General features: G+C 59.2%; 1 protein-coding gene across 3 annotated transcripts in view; it reads right to left on the bottom strand.

The window, feature by feature from the left end:
- Positions 1-13,967: 13,967 nt before the first annotated feature.
- Positions 13,968-14,982, bottom strand: part of EIF2B3 (eukaryotic translation initiation factor 2B subunit gamma) — a 145,794-nt gene continuing 144,779 nt past the window's right edge. For all 3 annotated transcript variants that reach the window (XM_054037777.1, XM_054037778.1, XM_054037776.1), the window contains exon 12: positions 13,968-14,170. In XM_054037777.1, coding sequence (XP_053893752.1) covers positions 14,118-14,170 — 53 coding nt within the window. In that variant the 3' untranslated portion in view covers positions 13,968-14,117. The remainder of the gene's footprint in view (positions 14,171-14,982) is intronic.

The raw sequence follows: 14,982 nt of genomic DNA, 5'->3' as shown, positions 1-14,982 counted from the left end.
GCCCAGAGGTCAGGGATCAGGGGGGTTGCGGGTCAGGAGTGAGGGGCACCGGCAGAGCTGAGGGGGTGCCCAGGGCCGGGCTAGCAGGGACTGCGGGTCGGGAGTGAGGGGCACCGGCAGAGCTGAGGGGGAGCCCAGGGCTGGGCTGGCAGGGCCTGCGGGTCGGGAGCAGGGCCGGCTCCAGGCACCAGACAACCAAGCACAATCTTGGGGTGGCGGGGGGCAGCGCGGCGCGGCATTCTGCGGGGGGGGGGCGCTCCGGTGGTGTGGGGCTCGGCGGGGGGGGTGGGCTCCAGCGGGGCGGTGCTTTTTTTTGCTGCTTGGGGCAGCAAAAAAGTTAGAGCCGGCCCTGGTCGGGAGCGAGGGGCACCGGCCAAGCTAGTGGGGGGCTGCGGGTCGGGAGCGAGGGGCACCGGCCGAGCTAGCGGGGGCTGCGGGTCGGGAACGAGGGCACCGGCAGGGGGCTGGGGTCACCTGCACCCCAGAAGCTCCCAATTTCAGGTGCTGGGAGACGCAATCTGCGAATTGTCCTGGCTCTTTTACTGCCTGGGAAAATCAACGGTCAGGCAGCGAACCCTCTAACTCCAGTGTAAGGTATTTCTCATCCAGCACCACCCAGCTCCTCGCCCTCGGCCTCTAACTCGACTGGCACCCGCGGGTCTGTCCCCTGACCTGAAATGGGGTTCACGGGGCTGGCCCTGCCCCACCCTTGGGAATCAGGCACCCCTGGAGGAAACGCCCGGGACTCCCCGCTTCACTGGCTGCTTTAGAGGAGAGGGTTCAACTTTACCACAAACCTCACATTGGCTCGGGGTCCTGTCCTTAGATTTCACCACCCCGGCGCTGTAATGGCCTGACCACGGAGTCACAGACGGCCCCTTGGGTTCTCCGAGCTGTCTCACCCCCCGGTGAGCCGGCCCGGGTGACAGATGGCCCCTTACGCCAAGGATCACAGCAATAGTCAGGTTACTCCCGGTCCCAAAGGACCTTGCACCACTGAGCCCCATGCCGGATCGGGGCCAGGCCACAGGCCCGCGGTTTACATACACAGGGGCCTCGTCTGCCCAGCAGACGCCGGGTGGGCCGCACACTGGCACGAGCTAAAGCCCATCGGCCCTCCGGGCTGGGGCGAAGCCACAGGGTCAGCAGGTGCTTTGCGGAGCAAATGGGCAGCGCTGGGCAGTGGCAACCGAGGAGCCGGGCGTTGCCCCACTCCCTGCTGTGGCCAGCCCCGGGGCTTGCCAGGCACGCGGCCTGGGGGATTCTCCCTGGAGCTCCTGTAACTTCCCGGGGCCAAGCCCAGGGAGGGGTGGCCGGGACCTGGGTTTCACTCGTTTCCCCGAGATCCCATGCTTTGCAGGGAGTGCTGGCTCCGCTTCTACATGGCCAGACCGCAGCTAGCAGGGAAACACAGCTCCAGGGAATTAGCCAGAGCCTGTGGGCCGCTGTGCACAGGCGATGTGGCTAACGGGCTTGGCTGCCCGCTCCCCTGTCACAGCTCAGTTGGGCACCAGGTGGGTCCGTTGGCACTGCCCACAGCGGGAAAGTGGTGCCGAGTCCTGGGGGTCCTGGCAGGTCCGTTCACGCTGAGGCCGTTTTATGGGGGAGGAAATTGCTTGCGATCCAGGAGCGCGGGAGACATTGCGGAAGTGCCCTGTGAACGTGCCGGGGTCAGGAGCGGCAGCAGAGCCCCCTGTAAGCTGGGGTGACGGCCCAGGCGACTCCTGCCCCTCCCCTGCCGCCTGAGAGAGCAAAGTCTCTGCCCCCCAGCACAGATCCCCTCCTCTGCTCCCAGCCATTTGGCTTGGCGGAAACAAGACAGGAGCCTCGGTTTGCCTGGCTTTTGACTTCGCTTTGGCACGGGGCGAAGTGCTAAGCTAGCCCCCCCCTTAGAGAGAGCCGGACAGAGACACCCCCCAGCAGAGCTCCACCCACATTCTCGGCAGCTGGTCCCACCGCTGGATTGGGGCTGGCTCCGCGGTGGCTCACTTTTCGCCAGCCAAACAACCAGCGGCGCGAGCCTGGCCTCTGTTCTCACGTCTCATCCCTGCTTTGCTTCCTGGCTTATCTCACCACCTCACCCCTGCGCCATCTCACCAATCACGTGGCTTGTGCGCCACGGGGCAGCCCAGGGAACCGGGTGCGGGTCCAGGCCCAGTGTGACGGCGGGCGGCTGCCCCACGGCAGTGGAAGGTGGCACACGCAGGCAGACGCTGGCCAGACGCAGGTGTTGCACAGCAGAGGTGACAGTTCTGGGCACACCGGGAAGGGAACGCCAGGGCAAGCGGGACGGCTGCCGTCTGGGCTGGCACTTCCGGCCCGGAGCCAGGCTGAAAGGTGCAGTGCCCAGGCTCCCACGTGGGGGCCAGTGAGGTGGATGGACACAGAGCCCACTGACCAGCAGGTCCACACGCTCCTCGACCGGAGGAGAGGCTGAGGAACGGGGCGTCCCGAGGGCGCGACTCCCTGGCGTTACCCGAGAGCAGCGAGGCCGAACCTGGGAGGAGAGGGAGGGCACAGTACTGCAGGGCAGTCCGCCCCGGACATGGCCAGTGCTGACCCATGGGCACCTGGGATCCATCCCCCACACACCCGCCCCCAGCCCGAACCCCCAGCCTGCCAGGAACGTCACCCCGAGCCGCCAGCTGGGCCACCTGCAAGGGCCTCGGGGCAGGGCCGGGGCGGGTGGGGCTGCCCCAGGCCCACGGGGGGGCAGAGCTGCGCCGGAGGGGGTGGATGGAGGAGCTGGGCCCGGGGCAGGAGCATCAGAGCTTGGCTTCAAATCAGGCCTGGGAGACCCGGCTGGAGCCCAGCAGTCTCGTGCCGGGATTCCTCTGTCCCGGGGTCAGGAAGCGCCGCAGGGGCTGTCTGCTGCCTCCCTCCAAACCCAGCCGGCTTGGGCCAGCGGAAGCAGTTACGGCTCAGCCCGGCGAGGACCAGGGTCTCCAGCAGAGACCAGGCGGACGTGGAGCAAGGGGAACCTCGGCACACAGCGCTGCCCAGGGCAAGAGCAAGGCCTGGGGCGCAGCATGGGCAGTGCGGCCATGGCAGGGCCTCGGGCATCCCCAGCTCACCAGCAGCAGGGCCCAGACAGCTGGATGCCGCGGCATGTGCCCAGGCCAGCAGTGGGAACAGATCCAGCTCCGATGCTGCTGTGGACGCCGATTCCTGCCGACCCAAGGAAGCCAGCCCCAGCCCCATAAAGGTAATCAGGCTCCTGGCTTCCCTGGAGGGTGGGGAGCCCAGATCCCTTTGAGCAGCAGCTGCCCCCCCGTGACTGGGGTAGGGTTGCCAACTTTCTAATTACTGCAAACCGAATAGCCTTGCCCCGCCTCTCCCTCAGGCCCCGCCCCTGCCCCGCCTCTCCCCGAGGCCCCGCCCCCACCTTTTCCCCTCCCTCCATCACTCATTCGCTCCCACTCACTTACTCCCCCTCTCCCTGGACTCACCTGCTACCTGCAGAGCCAGGCTGGGAGGAGCCGACACGGAGCCTGGCCAATCAGGGTACAGCAGGGAGGGGAGGGGAGGGGCTCAGTCCCTGGAGCAAGGGGCCAGGGCCGGGGCAATTGGGGCTCGGCGGGGCAGAAGGGGGAGTGACAGGATCCCACCCCCCCGGGCGGTGGCACCTACCTTTTGGAGCCCGTCCGGAAGCCAATCACTGCGCTCTGTCAGGGGTCAATAGCTCCTCCAGTGGCTCCAGCCGCAGCTGCCGCTCTTCCCGCCCCCCAGTGGCAGAATCCAGTTACTGCAACCAACTGGACTTTGAGTGTCCAGTCAGAACAGCTGACTGGACACGCCAGGTTCCCTTTTCGACTGGACTTTTCAGTCGAAGACTGGACACCTGGCAACCCTAGCCTGGGAAAGCAGCACATGCCAGGGCTGGTGAGATGGGCTGTGGGGGTCACAGCCTGGCCGTGGTGCGAAGTCCCCATCCCCAGGAATCAGCCGGGGCTCCCGTGTGTGTTTGTCACTGGACTGGAGCCTCGTTTTCTCCTCCTGCCCTGCCGTGTCACCTCGGGCTGGTCCACAGCCATGGTCCTCCCCAGAGGCAGCTTCGCGCCAGGGGCACCCTTCCTAGCTCTGGGGAGAAACTCCCTTTTCATTGCTGTTGCCATAAAGCCAGTCAGAGGGGCCTGCTGCGAAGCCCTCCGCCATCCAGCCCGCAGCCTGGGCCGTAGCTCGGGGGAATGAAACTCAGGGAGCCAGCGCAGGCCCCGGCCCCATGGGAACAGGGCCTAGCCCTGGCTTTGGGCTCACCCTCTGCGGGGGGTGACAGGCTCCTTGGACATGCCATTGCAGAGACACTGCTGACCATCCCCGAACTGGTTTAAACTGGGGAGATGCCCTGGCGTGGCCCGGGAGTGACCCCCCTCTCCAAGGTGCGTTCTCATCCCATCACCCGGTCTACCCCAGCCGGCCCACTGCACGCCCGCAGCCCCTGGACACGATCTCGCTGGGGCAGGAGAGGGGTTTGTTCGCCCCAGAGATCACATCCCCCTGCTGTGCTCTGCCGCCCACCCCCCCAGCACAGGGGAGCAGGTTCCCTGGGCGGTTGGTTTGCTGGATACTGAATTGGCAGGAAAGGCCGTGGCCCACTGGAAGTACCGCTGACAACTCCCCCGCCACAAAGAAAACAGCAGCGCCCCCGCGCTCCCCAAACCGGGCGGGTTTGATGGATTTTTCTTGATCCCCAGCCAAGCCCCGTCTCCTGCAAAGCAGCATGGTTCTCATTTGCTGTAGGTTTAACTCCAAATTAATTTGTAAGCGATCTGGCTCTCTTGTTCCCCGACAGATCTCCAACAGCGCCGGGGCGCGCCTGCCGGCTCAGCGGGCTAGGGGAACGGCAGGAAGGAGAAGGCCAGAGCCGTGACCCCTGGCGAGGAGTTAACTAGGTGTCAGGGCGAGATGTTTTCTGAAGGCACTAAGTGGATTTGACATCAGTGCAAGCATTTAGAGTGGGGGCTAGGCAGGGCCGTGCAGGGGGGATTAGACACACGGGGGAGGTGGGGGCGGAGGATGACATGGGCAGGTTCTGTGCCCTGTTGAGGGCCCGATCCCTTCCTCTCTGTGAAGCCAAGCAGGAAGGTGCTTCGCACCGGTCAGGATCAGGGCAGGGAGCCCCACTGAGACAAGCACAGAATCCCGGGCCTCAACCCAGCATTACTCCAGCCCACAGCCGCTTAAGAAGAGGAGCAACTTGATGTCTGTGCCCGACTCTCACTGATGTCCAGGGGGCTCAGCACAAGCAGAACTGCTGCTCCGAGTCCAGCCCACAGCCACTTAGGCAATGTCTTCTCTGCTCGGCCGGGGCTGGGGCCTGCCCTGGCCAGCTGCTCCAGAGGCAGTCACGGGCTAACCTGGCTTTGGGGAAAATCTGTGGCTGGGTTCTGCCCTGGGATGTTCCCCCACCTCCTCGGGCTCCTGTCCAGGCGTGCGGCTTTTCCTGCTTTCACCCACGTCCAGAGCTCGTTTGAATCCTGCTAAGCTCTTGGCCTGGGGAATATCTTATGGCAGTGAGTTCCCCGGGGGATATCGCTGCGGGCAGCTCTGAGCCCTGCGCCTTCCGGAGGCCAGGGGAGCCCTGGAGAAGGCGCAAATGAGGGCCCGGCCGAGGATCCGAGGAGAGACTGAGCCCCTGGGAGCCAGTGGGGGCTCCGAGGAGACACGGTCACGGCCTGGAAGCACCTGGAAGGAGATTGGCTCCATTGCAGGCAGTGCCAGGGCAAGGATCAAAGGCCTGACACGGGGGGGGGGGGGGGGGGAGTTAGTCTGGAGACGTCAGCGCAGCTGGGCCCAGGACCAGGCCCCCAGGGGGTGGTGGAGGCGTGAGCGGTCGCCGGGCCCCATGCTATCTAACCCGTCATCTGGCCCACCGCATGACCCACAGACCTTCCCGGGGGACACCCACCCACAGACCCTTCTAGGGGCCCGACTCCCAGACACGCACAGGGGCTGACACCGGCTCCGTTTTACAACTGTTCAGACTGTTATTGTTGAGCCGAATGACGTGGCGAGGCTGTGAGGGGACGCCGAGCCCCGACCGCGCCGGCTCCCTGATGCCCCCTCGGCCCTGCTCCCCGGAGCTGGACTGTTCATCCCAGTGTCCCGGCCAAGCTGGAAACCCAAGTAGCCACCGGCATTCAGTCCTGATCCATGTGCCTCCTGTGCTTTGAACTGAAGATGGTTTTCTCCACTTCCTGTCCTAAACTGCTGGGCGGCTGCATTCCTGGCTGCGTTCAGTGGTGGAAACAGGAGAGCCTTTGGCACGAAAGGGGCTGTGTAGAAAATAGAGTGAGAGTCACCTCCCAGCCCAGCGGCAATCCAGAGCCGCTCCTCTCGGGGGCTTTCGAGCTAGGAGGGCTCCGGGAGGCAGAACTCCTGGGTTCCAGTCCTGGCTCTGCGGCTTTGACTGTGGGCCAGTCGACAGGATGGATACCCCGGTCACATCCTCGGCCAGGAGAGAGAGGGGGTGAGTCTTAGCCCAGCAGGGAGGGGCGTGACCCGGTGGGATCTGGGAACATTCGAACTGTGCCCGCTGTGCCCCATTCAGCTCAGCCCGGGTAACGATCCCGCAGCCCCCGCTGGGGCTCAGCAGAGGATACGCGGCAGGCAGAGTCGAGCACCACGTTGTTTTTAAACAGCCTGAAATTGGCGAGCGTCCCGAAGAGGACCACAAACATGAGACAATCTGGAGCATCGGGCCTGGGATGAGATGGCAAAGGGACTGGCCAGGCTCCGCCCCGCGAAGCAGACGTGAGGCACCTTTCCCTTGCGCAGGGTCACACTGCAAGTTAGCGGCAGGGCAGGAAAAGAACCCAGGAGTCCCAGTCTCACTGCTAAAGCACGCTGCTTCCCGAGGAGCAGGACCACAGTGAAACATGTTCACTGCCCGCAAATACAGCGGAAATGGGAGCTCAGCATCTGGAACAATAACAGAGCTATCCACCAATGCTGGGCGAAGCTGCCCTCTTTGCCCAATTCCAGCATTGCCTTCTGCCCGGCCGCAGCCTTTGTCCAGGCCTTGGTCGCTTCCCCGTGGAGGATACAGAGTCAGGGTACGTTCTAAGTTTGCCTGGTTATTTACCCCGGCTGGAACAGAGGTGGTCACAAATAGAACACAGGCAAATCCTTTCTTTCAGGGCTCTCAGCCCACCACCAATGCCCACTTCCTAAAGAGCAACTGCTTCAAGCATCGACTGTATTCAGAGCCCACAGCAGAGAGCAACTTCTGCAGCTGCTCGCACAGCTCCTCCTCCATGGAGCCCCCACCTCTGCCCTGAACAGCATGTCTTCCCAAGACTGCACACTTGCTCGCACACTATGAAAAAGCGCTTAGAAGACTGTGTGTAATGATGCCTCCTGCTGACATCTGCCATAACGACATCATCATCAGACCAGGCAATGGATCAAGCTACCAGGCGACTCAGAAATCATCTTCACGCAGTGGTGTTCATGATCAGGTTTCATAGTGCATCTCCGAGGGATGTGAGATCGAATGGAATGACCCATAACAGCGACCAACCCAAATCACGCCACAGGCTTCGCATTAGGGCCGGCGTGCTGCCCCTCACGCTTGGGAGGAGCCCAGGGGAACACCCCTGGAGAGGCCTCGTTATCCTCCTCAGCCCTCGCTTTTGCCATGATGCCTGCGAAAAGCCTGGAGGTGGTGTGCAGAGACCCCAGCCTGCCCTGCCGACCAGCACCCTCTCCTTGTTTCCTTGTACTCCTGCCTGTCTGTCAGCATCCATGTGTCTCGTGGCGTATCCCTGGGTTGCCTTCTCTTTGGGGCAGGGTCTGGGGTCTGGGTATATGCAGCACCTGGCACACTGGGCCCCTGGTCCCTGACTGGGGCTCCTAGGTGCTAATAACACAAATAATAAATCATCATAACAAACAGTGCTCCAGCATCCATCCGGGCACGTAGCCTGTGCCAGCCCTGGGGAATCGCGGGGCCTTCCCGGAGTCAGGCTGACCTGATCGAGAAGCCTCAACACCAGCTCAGGGAGAGCTCCCCACACCTGGCGGTTCTTCTCTGTACCCCCCTGACACCGTTCGTGCCCCAGAACGTTTTGGGAGGATCGCTGGGCTCTGGGGCTGGGGTGGAAGGGGGGAAGGAACAGTCACTTTTGTATGTTACAGATCTGGACACAAAACAGACGCGGGCTCGCCTGGCACCCGCAGCACCGAACCAGGCCCGATCACAGCACCCCCAGCGAGGTGACTGCTCACAGGTCCATGGTACGTGCCCCCTCCCATTGAACTCTCATCGAAGCACAGATGACAACGGTCTGGAGTCGGCATCGCTCGGTAACGTCTCGTCAGCGCTTGCCACCTCCCGACCAGCACCTGCGACTTTCCCATCAGTGCCACGCAGGGCGGGGGAGTCCACGGAGCATTTTAGTCCTCTGAAGGCCCCCCCAAAGTAAAAATTGGATTTGACCCTCCCCCGCCCGAGCACTAAACCCCCTTCCTGCTCGAGGGTGCCCGAGAGAGAGACGGGTTTGAAATGTTCACAAGGGCCCTCCCGAGGCGGGCACGCCACAGTGCTTTGCCTGCCAAGACCGCCAGGATATCGTGCTGCCAACCCTGGGCAAAAACCCAACACCCCCCATGTCTAAGTGAGGAGCAGAGAGAGAAGCAGCCTATGAAACGTAACGGCTCTAACAGACCCTTGGATTGCAAGGAGGCTTTGATGACCAATATGCAACCATAGAGCCCGGCCTCAGATTTCAGCTCCCGGAAAAGGCAGGCATTGACTGGCAACCCAGGGTTAAAACTCACAACAAACCAGCAGAGGAAGATTTAAAAAACAAACCCCAAACCAATCCCAAGAATTTGTTTCATGCTTCCTGGATCCCTCCCCACATGCAGCCGCGTTTCCCTGGATGGCCAATTTATAATCAGCAGAATGGAATGCAGTAAATTAAATATTTTTAAACAACTTTGCTCTCTCTCTGGTGAAAGAGCGCAGAGATTGCTCTTTCTTGTCTGTTTCGTGCTGGGTGGTCTCCCCGTCCGCCCGCACATCTTCCTCAAACACAATTAACCATTTAGACGGTGCACAAAGGAGTAGCTTATGCATACAACACCAGGAGCTTGCTGCTTTGACGGCGGGGGAGGGAGAGGGAAGCGGCAGGCTGCCCTTTCATTTTCCCTTAAAAACAAAAACAAGAAAATCCCTTTTTCCTCTCCAAATCAGCCCACCATTTGCCTTGAATTGTAAAGGCGCCGATCCAGGCTCATCAGCTGTCCTTGAATTCACTCCAACAATCCGATTGCTTTCTTTACAAAAAATTCAGTATTAGCCTTTTAAAAGCTGTAAACATACAAGTTTATATAGGCTGCTAATCTCTTGCCTTACTGATTTCTATCCGAGCAGATCTGCGATGACTGGCTAGAAGGCCTTTCAGGAATTGCTGTACGCTGGTTTGTCCAAGAGGCAGGGCAAGGCTGCGCATCTTGGCTCCTGGCACCCAGGAGATGAACCAAAAACCTGCAGGATCCAGAGAGAGACAAGAAAGGAACCGTACACGGACCTAATCCTGCAGCGCTTGCCCAGGCCGAGCTCCTGCTGCCGTCAGTGGGTGCTCGGCCTGCTAGAGCTGGGGAGCTAATGAATGACTTGCTGGGAGCTCCTGGGATGCCCAGGGTCAGCTCCCGGGGCAGAGTTTCCCCTTGGCGCTGTTGGTGCTGACAATCTGAATCTCGCCCCTGGCTGCCTGCTTTCCTCGCCTAGCAGGGGAGGGAATAAGCCTTGTTCTTCCCCTCGCAGCCTCTGCACGAGGATCTCCAAGCTCTCTGCCTGCAGCCCTGGCACGCCGGTACCACCTCCCCCCCCCCAGTTACCGATGGAGAAAGGAGATCGAGGGGGAGGGGGCTGGCTGGAGCTGGCACAGGAGAGCTGCGTCAGTCCTGTTCCTTAGCACAAGCCCCTTTCTTCTCGACAGACAAGGGCTGGAGAGAACGGACCCTGAGATGGGGGATCCATTAGCACTTCACTGTTCAACCCTTGCAAGACTCCTGCTCCGCTCCCTCCGGTGTGTTACCACTCCCTGGGGGGGGCGTGTCGAAGTCCAGATTTGAGGCTCTGGGGGAAAGCGGGCCTGTCTGTCTATTGGGAAGCTACTCGTGAGTGTGCTCGGCGTAATCGAGGATAATCAAAGCTCGTGACCAGCACGCCAGCGCCAAACGCGTGGGCGGGTTCCAGGTGCTTGGGGAAGCTGACAGAACGAGGGAGTCGCTGCCCCCGTTTCTAACGCAGGTCTCAGCACTGGCAGATCTTGACACGTGACAAGGGGATTGGGGAACACGTTGGATTTGGGCACGGCCTGTGGAGACAACCAAGCTGCCCCTTTAGAACCCAGGCGAACCTGCCGTTGCTCCTTGGAGCCTTTGGCCAATGCGGCCTGGCAGTGCAGAAAGCGAGATGCGCGGCTCGTTATGTAGAACATTTCTGTCCCTGGGCCACCAGCTGTTGGAGTGATTCTGGGACGGTCCCACTAGTGAGGGCACAGCTGGCGGGACCAGCAGGGCATCGTGACAAACACTCCTCTAGGAGCCCAAGCCAGCCCAGCGAAAACAAAGCAGCCAGGCATGAAAGACAGACGAGGGGTGAAAGCAAGTGAGCGGACGGCATGTGGCTTCGAGCTCAGCAATATTTTCTGACTTAACATAACGTAACATAACGTAACATAAGGTTCGGACCCAGTATTTCAGCTTCAGGTCTGTTTTTTGTGAGCTAGATCATATTGGCGTTAGCACTGTGAACAAAGCAGCGACATCGCCCCAAGTAAATACTAGCCGGTCTCTCTGTCCTCTACCCCCAGCAGGGCACACACTAGCCAGGCATACGATGCGGGAAGGAAGCCATCATGCTCACTGGACGTACTGAGTGTCTGTAGCAGGAGATCAGTTTACCTTCCTTTGTGCCCCCCAGGTTACAATCCAAAGTCTCCAAAGGTCAGTGGATTTGAAAGCTCTGATTAGCACCAGGCCCATCTACCCCTGACCGATAGGGGAGGCCCCAGGTCAATGACAGTGGGCACCATTGGCCACAAGCTGCCTCTCTCTTCCTACCAGCTCATCCCGTCTCCCGGATGGCCGGGCCACTGGAGTTACGGAGATCACACGCCCTTGGGCTGCCTGGTTTTAACACCGCAGGAGTGAATGGGAACAGGGGACTAGACCAGGAGCCCTGAGTTTGCCTCCCACTGACGGTATCTTCTCACTGTCAAGGCAAATGCACTCTTAGGGCTCTTCCAGATTTCTCCATGCTCCCAGCCCCGCGACCAGCAGCTGTGGCCTGAAATGCCATCTGCTCTCTGCCTAGCCAGCAGGTTGCATTCTTCCCTGTTAGACGAAGCCAAAGGAACGGCTTTCCAGGCCGTCACACCCGAGGTTGAATGTCTGAAACGAGCTCTTAGGATCGAAGGAGAAGGCCGCACGAACCGTTCGCTGGACCAGCATTCAGTGGCCAGGCCGCCCGTCGGTGCACCAGGCCTGACACTGCCTCCTTGCCAATTCCCGAGCTGCTGCAAAGGTCCTGCTGCTGAGCCCTAGAGCGCCCAATGGGCTGACTCAGAGGCTGAGACCCTTCTCAGGAGCCAAGGGCGGGATGTCCGCAGCACCAGGCGCTCCGCTGGCGAGCTCCCTGCCACTGGAAATGGTGCCCTGGCTTTGCTGCATTCTGGGCATCCTGCAGGACTTGCCTGTTTCATGAGTCTTCTTGCAACAGTGACGCCAACCGCCAGCTCCGCTCCCCTTGGAAATGCTCAAGAACAAGCCTGCTCCGAAAGTGCCAGCATCTACAGAGGATTGGCAAGTCTGATCCTCTCAAACGTACGCTGCTTTGTACATCACGGTCAGGGTCCTAAAGACCCGGTGATGGGCGCATTGCAAATGGGTAAGAGACACCAGCTTGCTCAATTGCTACAGCACGGCAGATCAACAGTGAGAACAGCCACATGTACGGGCCTGTGTACTGTATGGAAGAGTCACATTTGCACTCCCAAAGAGCCGTGCGTTAAAGCTCTGGGGTAATATTTTCAAAAGCATGTCAGTGACTTAGGAGTCTAAGTCCTATTTTCAAAAGTCATCTAGGCGCTTAGTCACTGAGGCACTTTTGAAAATGTCACCCTGATTGCTAGTTTCGTAGATCCACCGGGTCCACGAAGTCCATGGCAGGTCAGCAAGGGTTAATTCCCGGTGCCTGCCTTGGGGCTGTGAAGGAACTACTCTTCCGAAATACCCTTCGTCATTACTGCCACACACATCGAGTACATAAAGAGGGACTCTTTGCTTTGATAATTCAGGCTGTGAAATCTTGCTCTGCAATCTACTTCTATCTCACACCAAACACCTGCAGGTCGTAAAGGGAAAAGAATACTTCTCAGAGCCCAGCGAGGTTGGAAAGTGTCAGAGAATGCTAAATTAATACCGCAATTCTAATTGCGCAATAAAGAGCCTCTCCTTCCATGAGCTCAACAAAAGGACTAAAGCGAGGCGTTACCATAGAATTACGGCCCAAGGAGATAAAACTGAAGCTATTAACTTAGGGGAAGCTGGTTTTTAAGAAGATGCGTAACATCAATAGACGGAAGGGAAGGATGGCTTTGGGCTGAAGGGGAAGCCCCGGGACTCAGGGGATCGGGACTCTACACTTGTCTCTGACAGATTTCTAGCAGAACATTAAGCGAGTCACTTAAGCCTCTCTGTGCCTTCGTTTCCCATCTGTAAAATGGGTACGACACTTACCTCCGGCTCAAGGCATAGCTCATTAACATACATAAAACAGCCGAGATCCTTGGAGGAAAGGGATTTGACATCTATTCACACACCAGCCTCGCAGGTGATGCTAACCTGAACTGAACTCTAGCTTGCGTTGTGCTCTCCACAGCCTGGCACAGCCCTCCGAGCCAGCACACCACCCTTCCCATTATTAGGAGGGCCTTTGATGTGGGTTTGTAATGTATGAAAGGCAGGGCAGGGCTGGATTATAACCTCTCCCTCGTCGTGTGGGTCAGGAAGCTGAGATTTTCCGCCAGGGGGTCTGTGCCCACAAGACACGGCTTTGAATGCATCACGGTAGTTAATGAAATATCATCTCTCCCGGCGAGTAGCTGGAAGCGCCTCTCCTTGTCAAACTGCCAGGCTCAGAGAAGCGTCCCACTGAATCCGACTAGGTTCCAGTCAAGAGCTTGTAGGCAGGAGCCGCAGGCCAATTTGCAAAGTTGCAAGAACAGCTCGAGCTTCAATCCCATCCAGGTGCTTTCCAACCCTGGCAGGACAACCAACCACAAGGCCCTGGAGTTCACATGACAGCTTGTTACTCATCTCGCCCTGTGAGTCACCCACATACAGTTTAAGTGTGTGGAGAGGGACCTCACGTCTGGCTTTACACATGCTGGGCTTTCAAGCAAAGGGGCCATACAAATAAGGCTGATAGCGCTGATGGTGACATAACCTCTAATTATGTTCAGGTTTCCTCCTTCCCCGCTCCCCACACGTGCGGTCTTGGGCTTAATTTCAAAGCAACAGGCCAAATCCAGAGGGTATGAATGGGAACGCCTTTGGCGCACCGGCCTCAATCACAGTATAGACGAAAAACAGCTGCGTAGATTCAACGTGTCTGTCCCAGCGTAAGGGGGGTGGGAGGGTTGGAGAAGCTGCAGGAACAGCAAGGAAGTAACCCTGCTTTGCTGCTGGGCTTTCCCAGCCCTCCCATTGTGCCTAAAGCAGAACCGGGCTTCCCTAAGGGATCGGGACGGTGCTGCAAGCCCACAGAGCCTGGGTTTGTATCAGAGTGAGATGGACTAAGTCGTTCTTTTGAATGGGCACAGTCTGTGTGGTCCCAGCTCAGTGCTACTGGAAGAGAACAGTGCCTTCGCTCAGCGGGCAGGCCCCGATACCGGGCTCCACAAAGCAGCAGGCAGGTGGGGAGGGGCCAGAGAGAGAGAGAGACAGACAACTCGGGAAATGCTTCTTTATTAAGACATAAATACAAAGTTGCATGGGAAAGGAGCGCTGACAGCGTGAGCTCTGCCAGGCCTGCTCCAGACGAAGGGTCTTCCGAAGAGGCGGGCTCTGGCTTCCTTAAAGGCATCTTTACAACCGGCGTGTTAGATTTCCATCAGCTGTTCGCTGCCCACAATGACTTCGTTAACGTGTTTGGCTGAAAGATTAAAAACAAAAAGGAGGAATTGGGGTTTGTAGCAGAGTTTGGAACCCAGCACTCTTCAAATCAGCATCTTTAGGAGAAAATGGGAAAAGCAGATTCCAGTGAATTTCCACATTGCTTTGCTGGTCCGTCCCCCCCGTCCGCCCCGTGTGTCTCAGTCACTGTCCCACCCACACGGCAAAGGCCTAAACAACTGACCAAACACCAGAAGGGCAATGGAATGAGATCTCCCACGTAGGTGTCACTTACTACCCAAGGCACCGCTGCTGCCGACAGGTGTGCGTCTAGGCACCGGCATGGAAGCGTCAAACCCAGGGGGAGAGTGTGACAGGAACTTTACGTTCGGCCAGGGCTTTCACAACTTGCACTGCAGTCAGCAGGGGCTGGGCGTGCTCAGGACCCTGCAGGATCAGGCCCAGTGTCACAAGTAACTTGTAAAGGGATTGTGAGCGTCTATGATCCCTGGTCAAACAGGCTCACTTTACAAGTCAAGAGGCAGGGTTTTCCTTTGTTGCTTCCTGCCCCTGGGATCCAGGCATACAGCCAGGCTCTTTCCAACCTCAGCAGTGGGCAGGGGGCGGTGGGCTTAGCAGCGGGGACCCTTAAGGCAGACTCCAGCTCACACTCCCATATCCTGCCTCTGGGGGAGGTGAAATTGGAAAAGGAGACTCAGACTCCCAGCTGTCCAGCGAGGATCACAGCCCTGCCCCACCGCCCAGGGGTGTGAGGACAAATCTGGTCCAGGTCCAGGTCGTGAGGTGCTCACACACTGCAGTGATGGGCCTAGGACAGACAGGAATTGGCCA

This window comes from Malaclemys terrapin, chromosome 8, assembly GCF_027887155.1.
Source record: "Malaclemys terrapin pileata isolate rMalTer1 chromosome 8, rMalTer1.hap1, whole genome shotgun sequence".
NCBI lineage: Eukaryota > Metazoa > Chordata > Testudines > Emydidae > Malaclemys > Malaclemys terrapin.
This window is presented reverse-complemented; position numbering and strand designations above follow the sequence as displayed.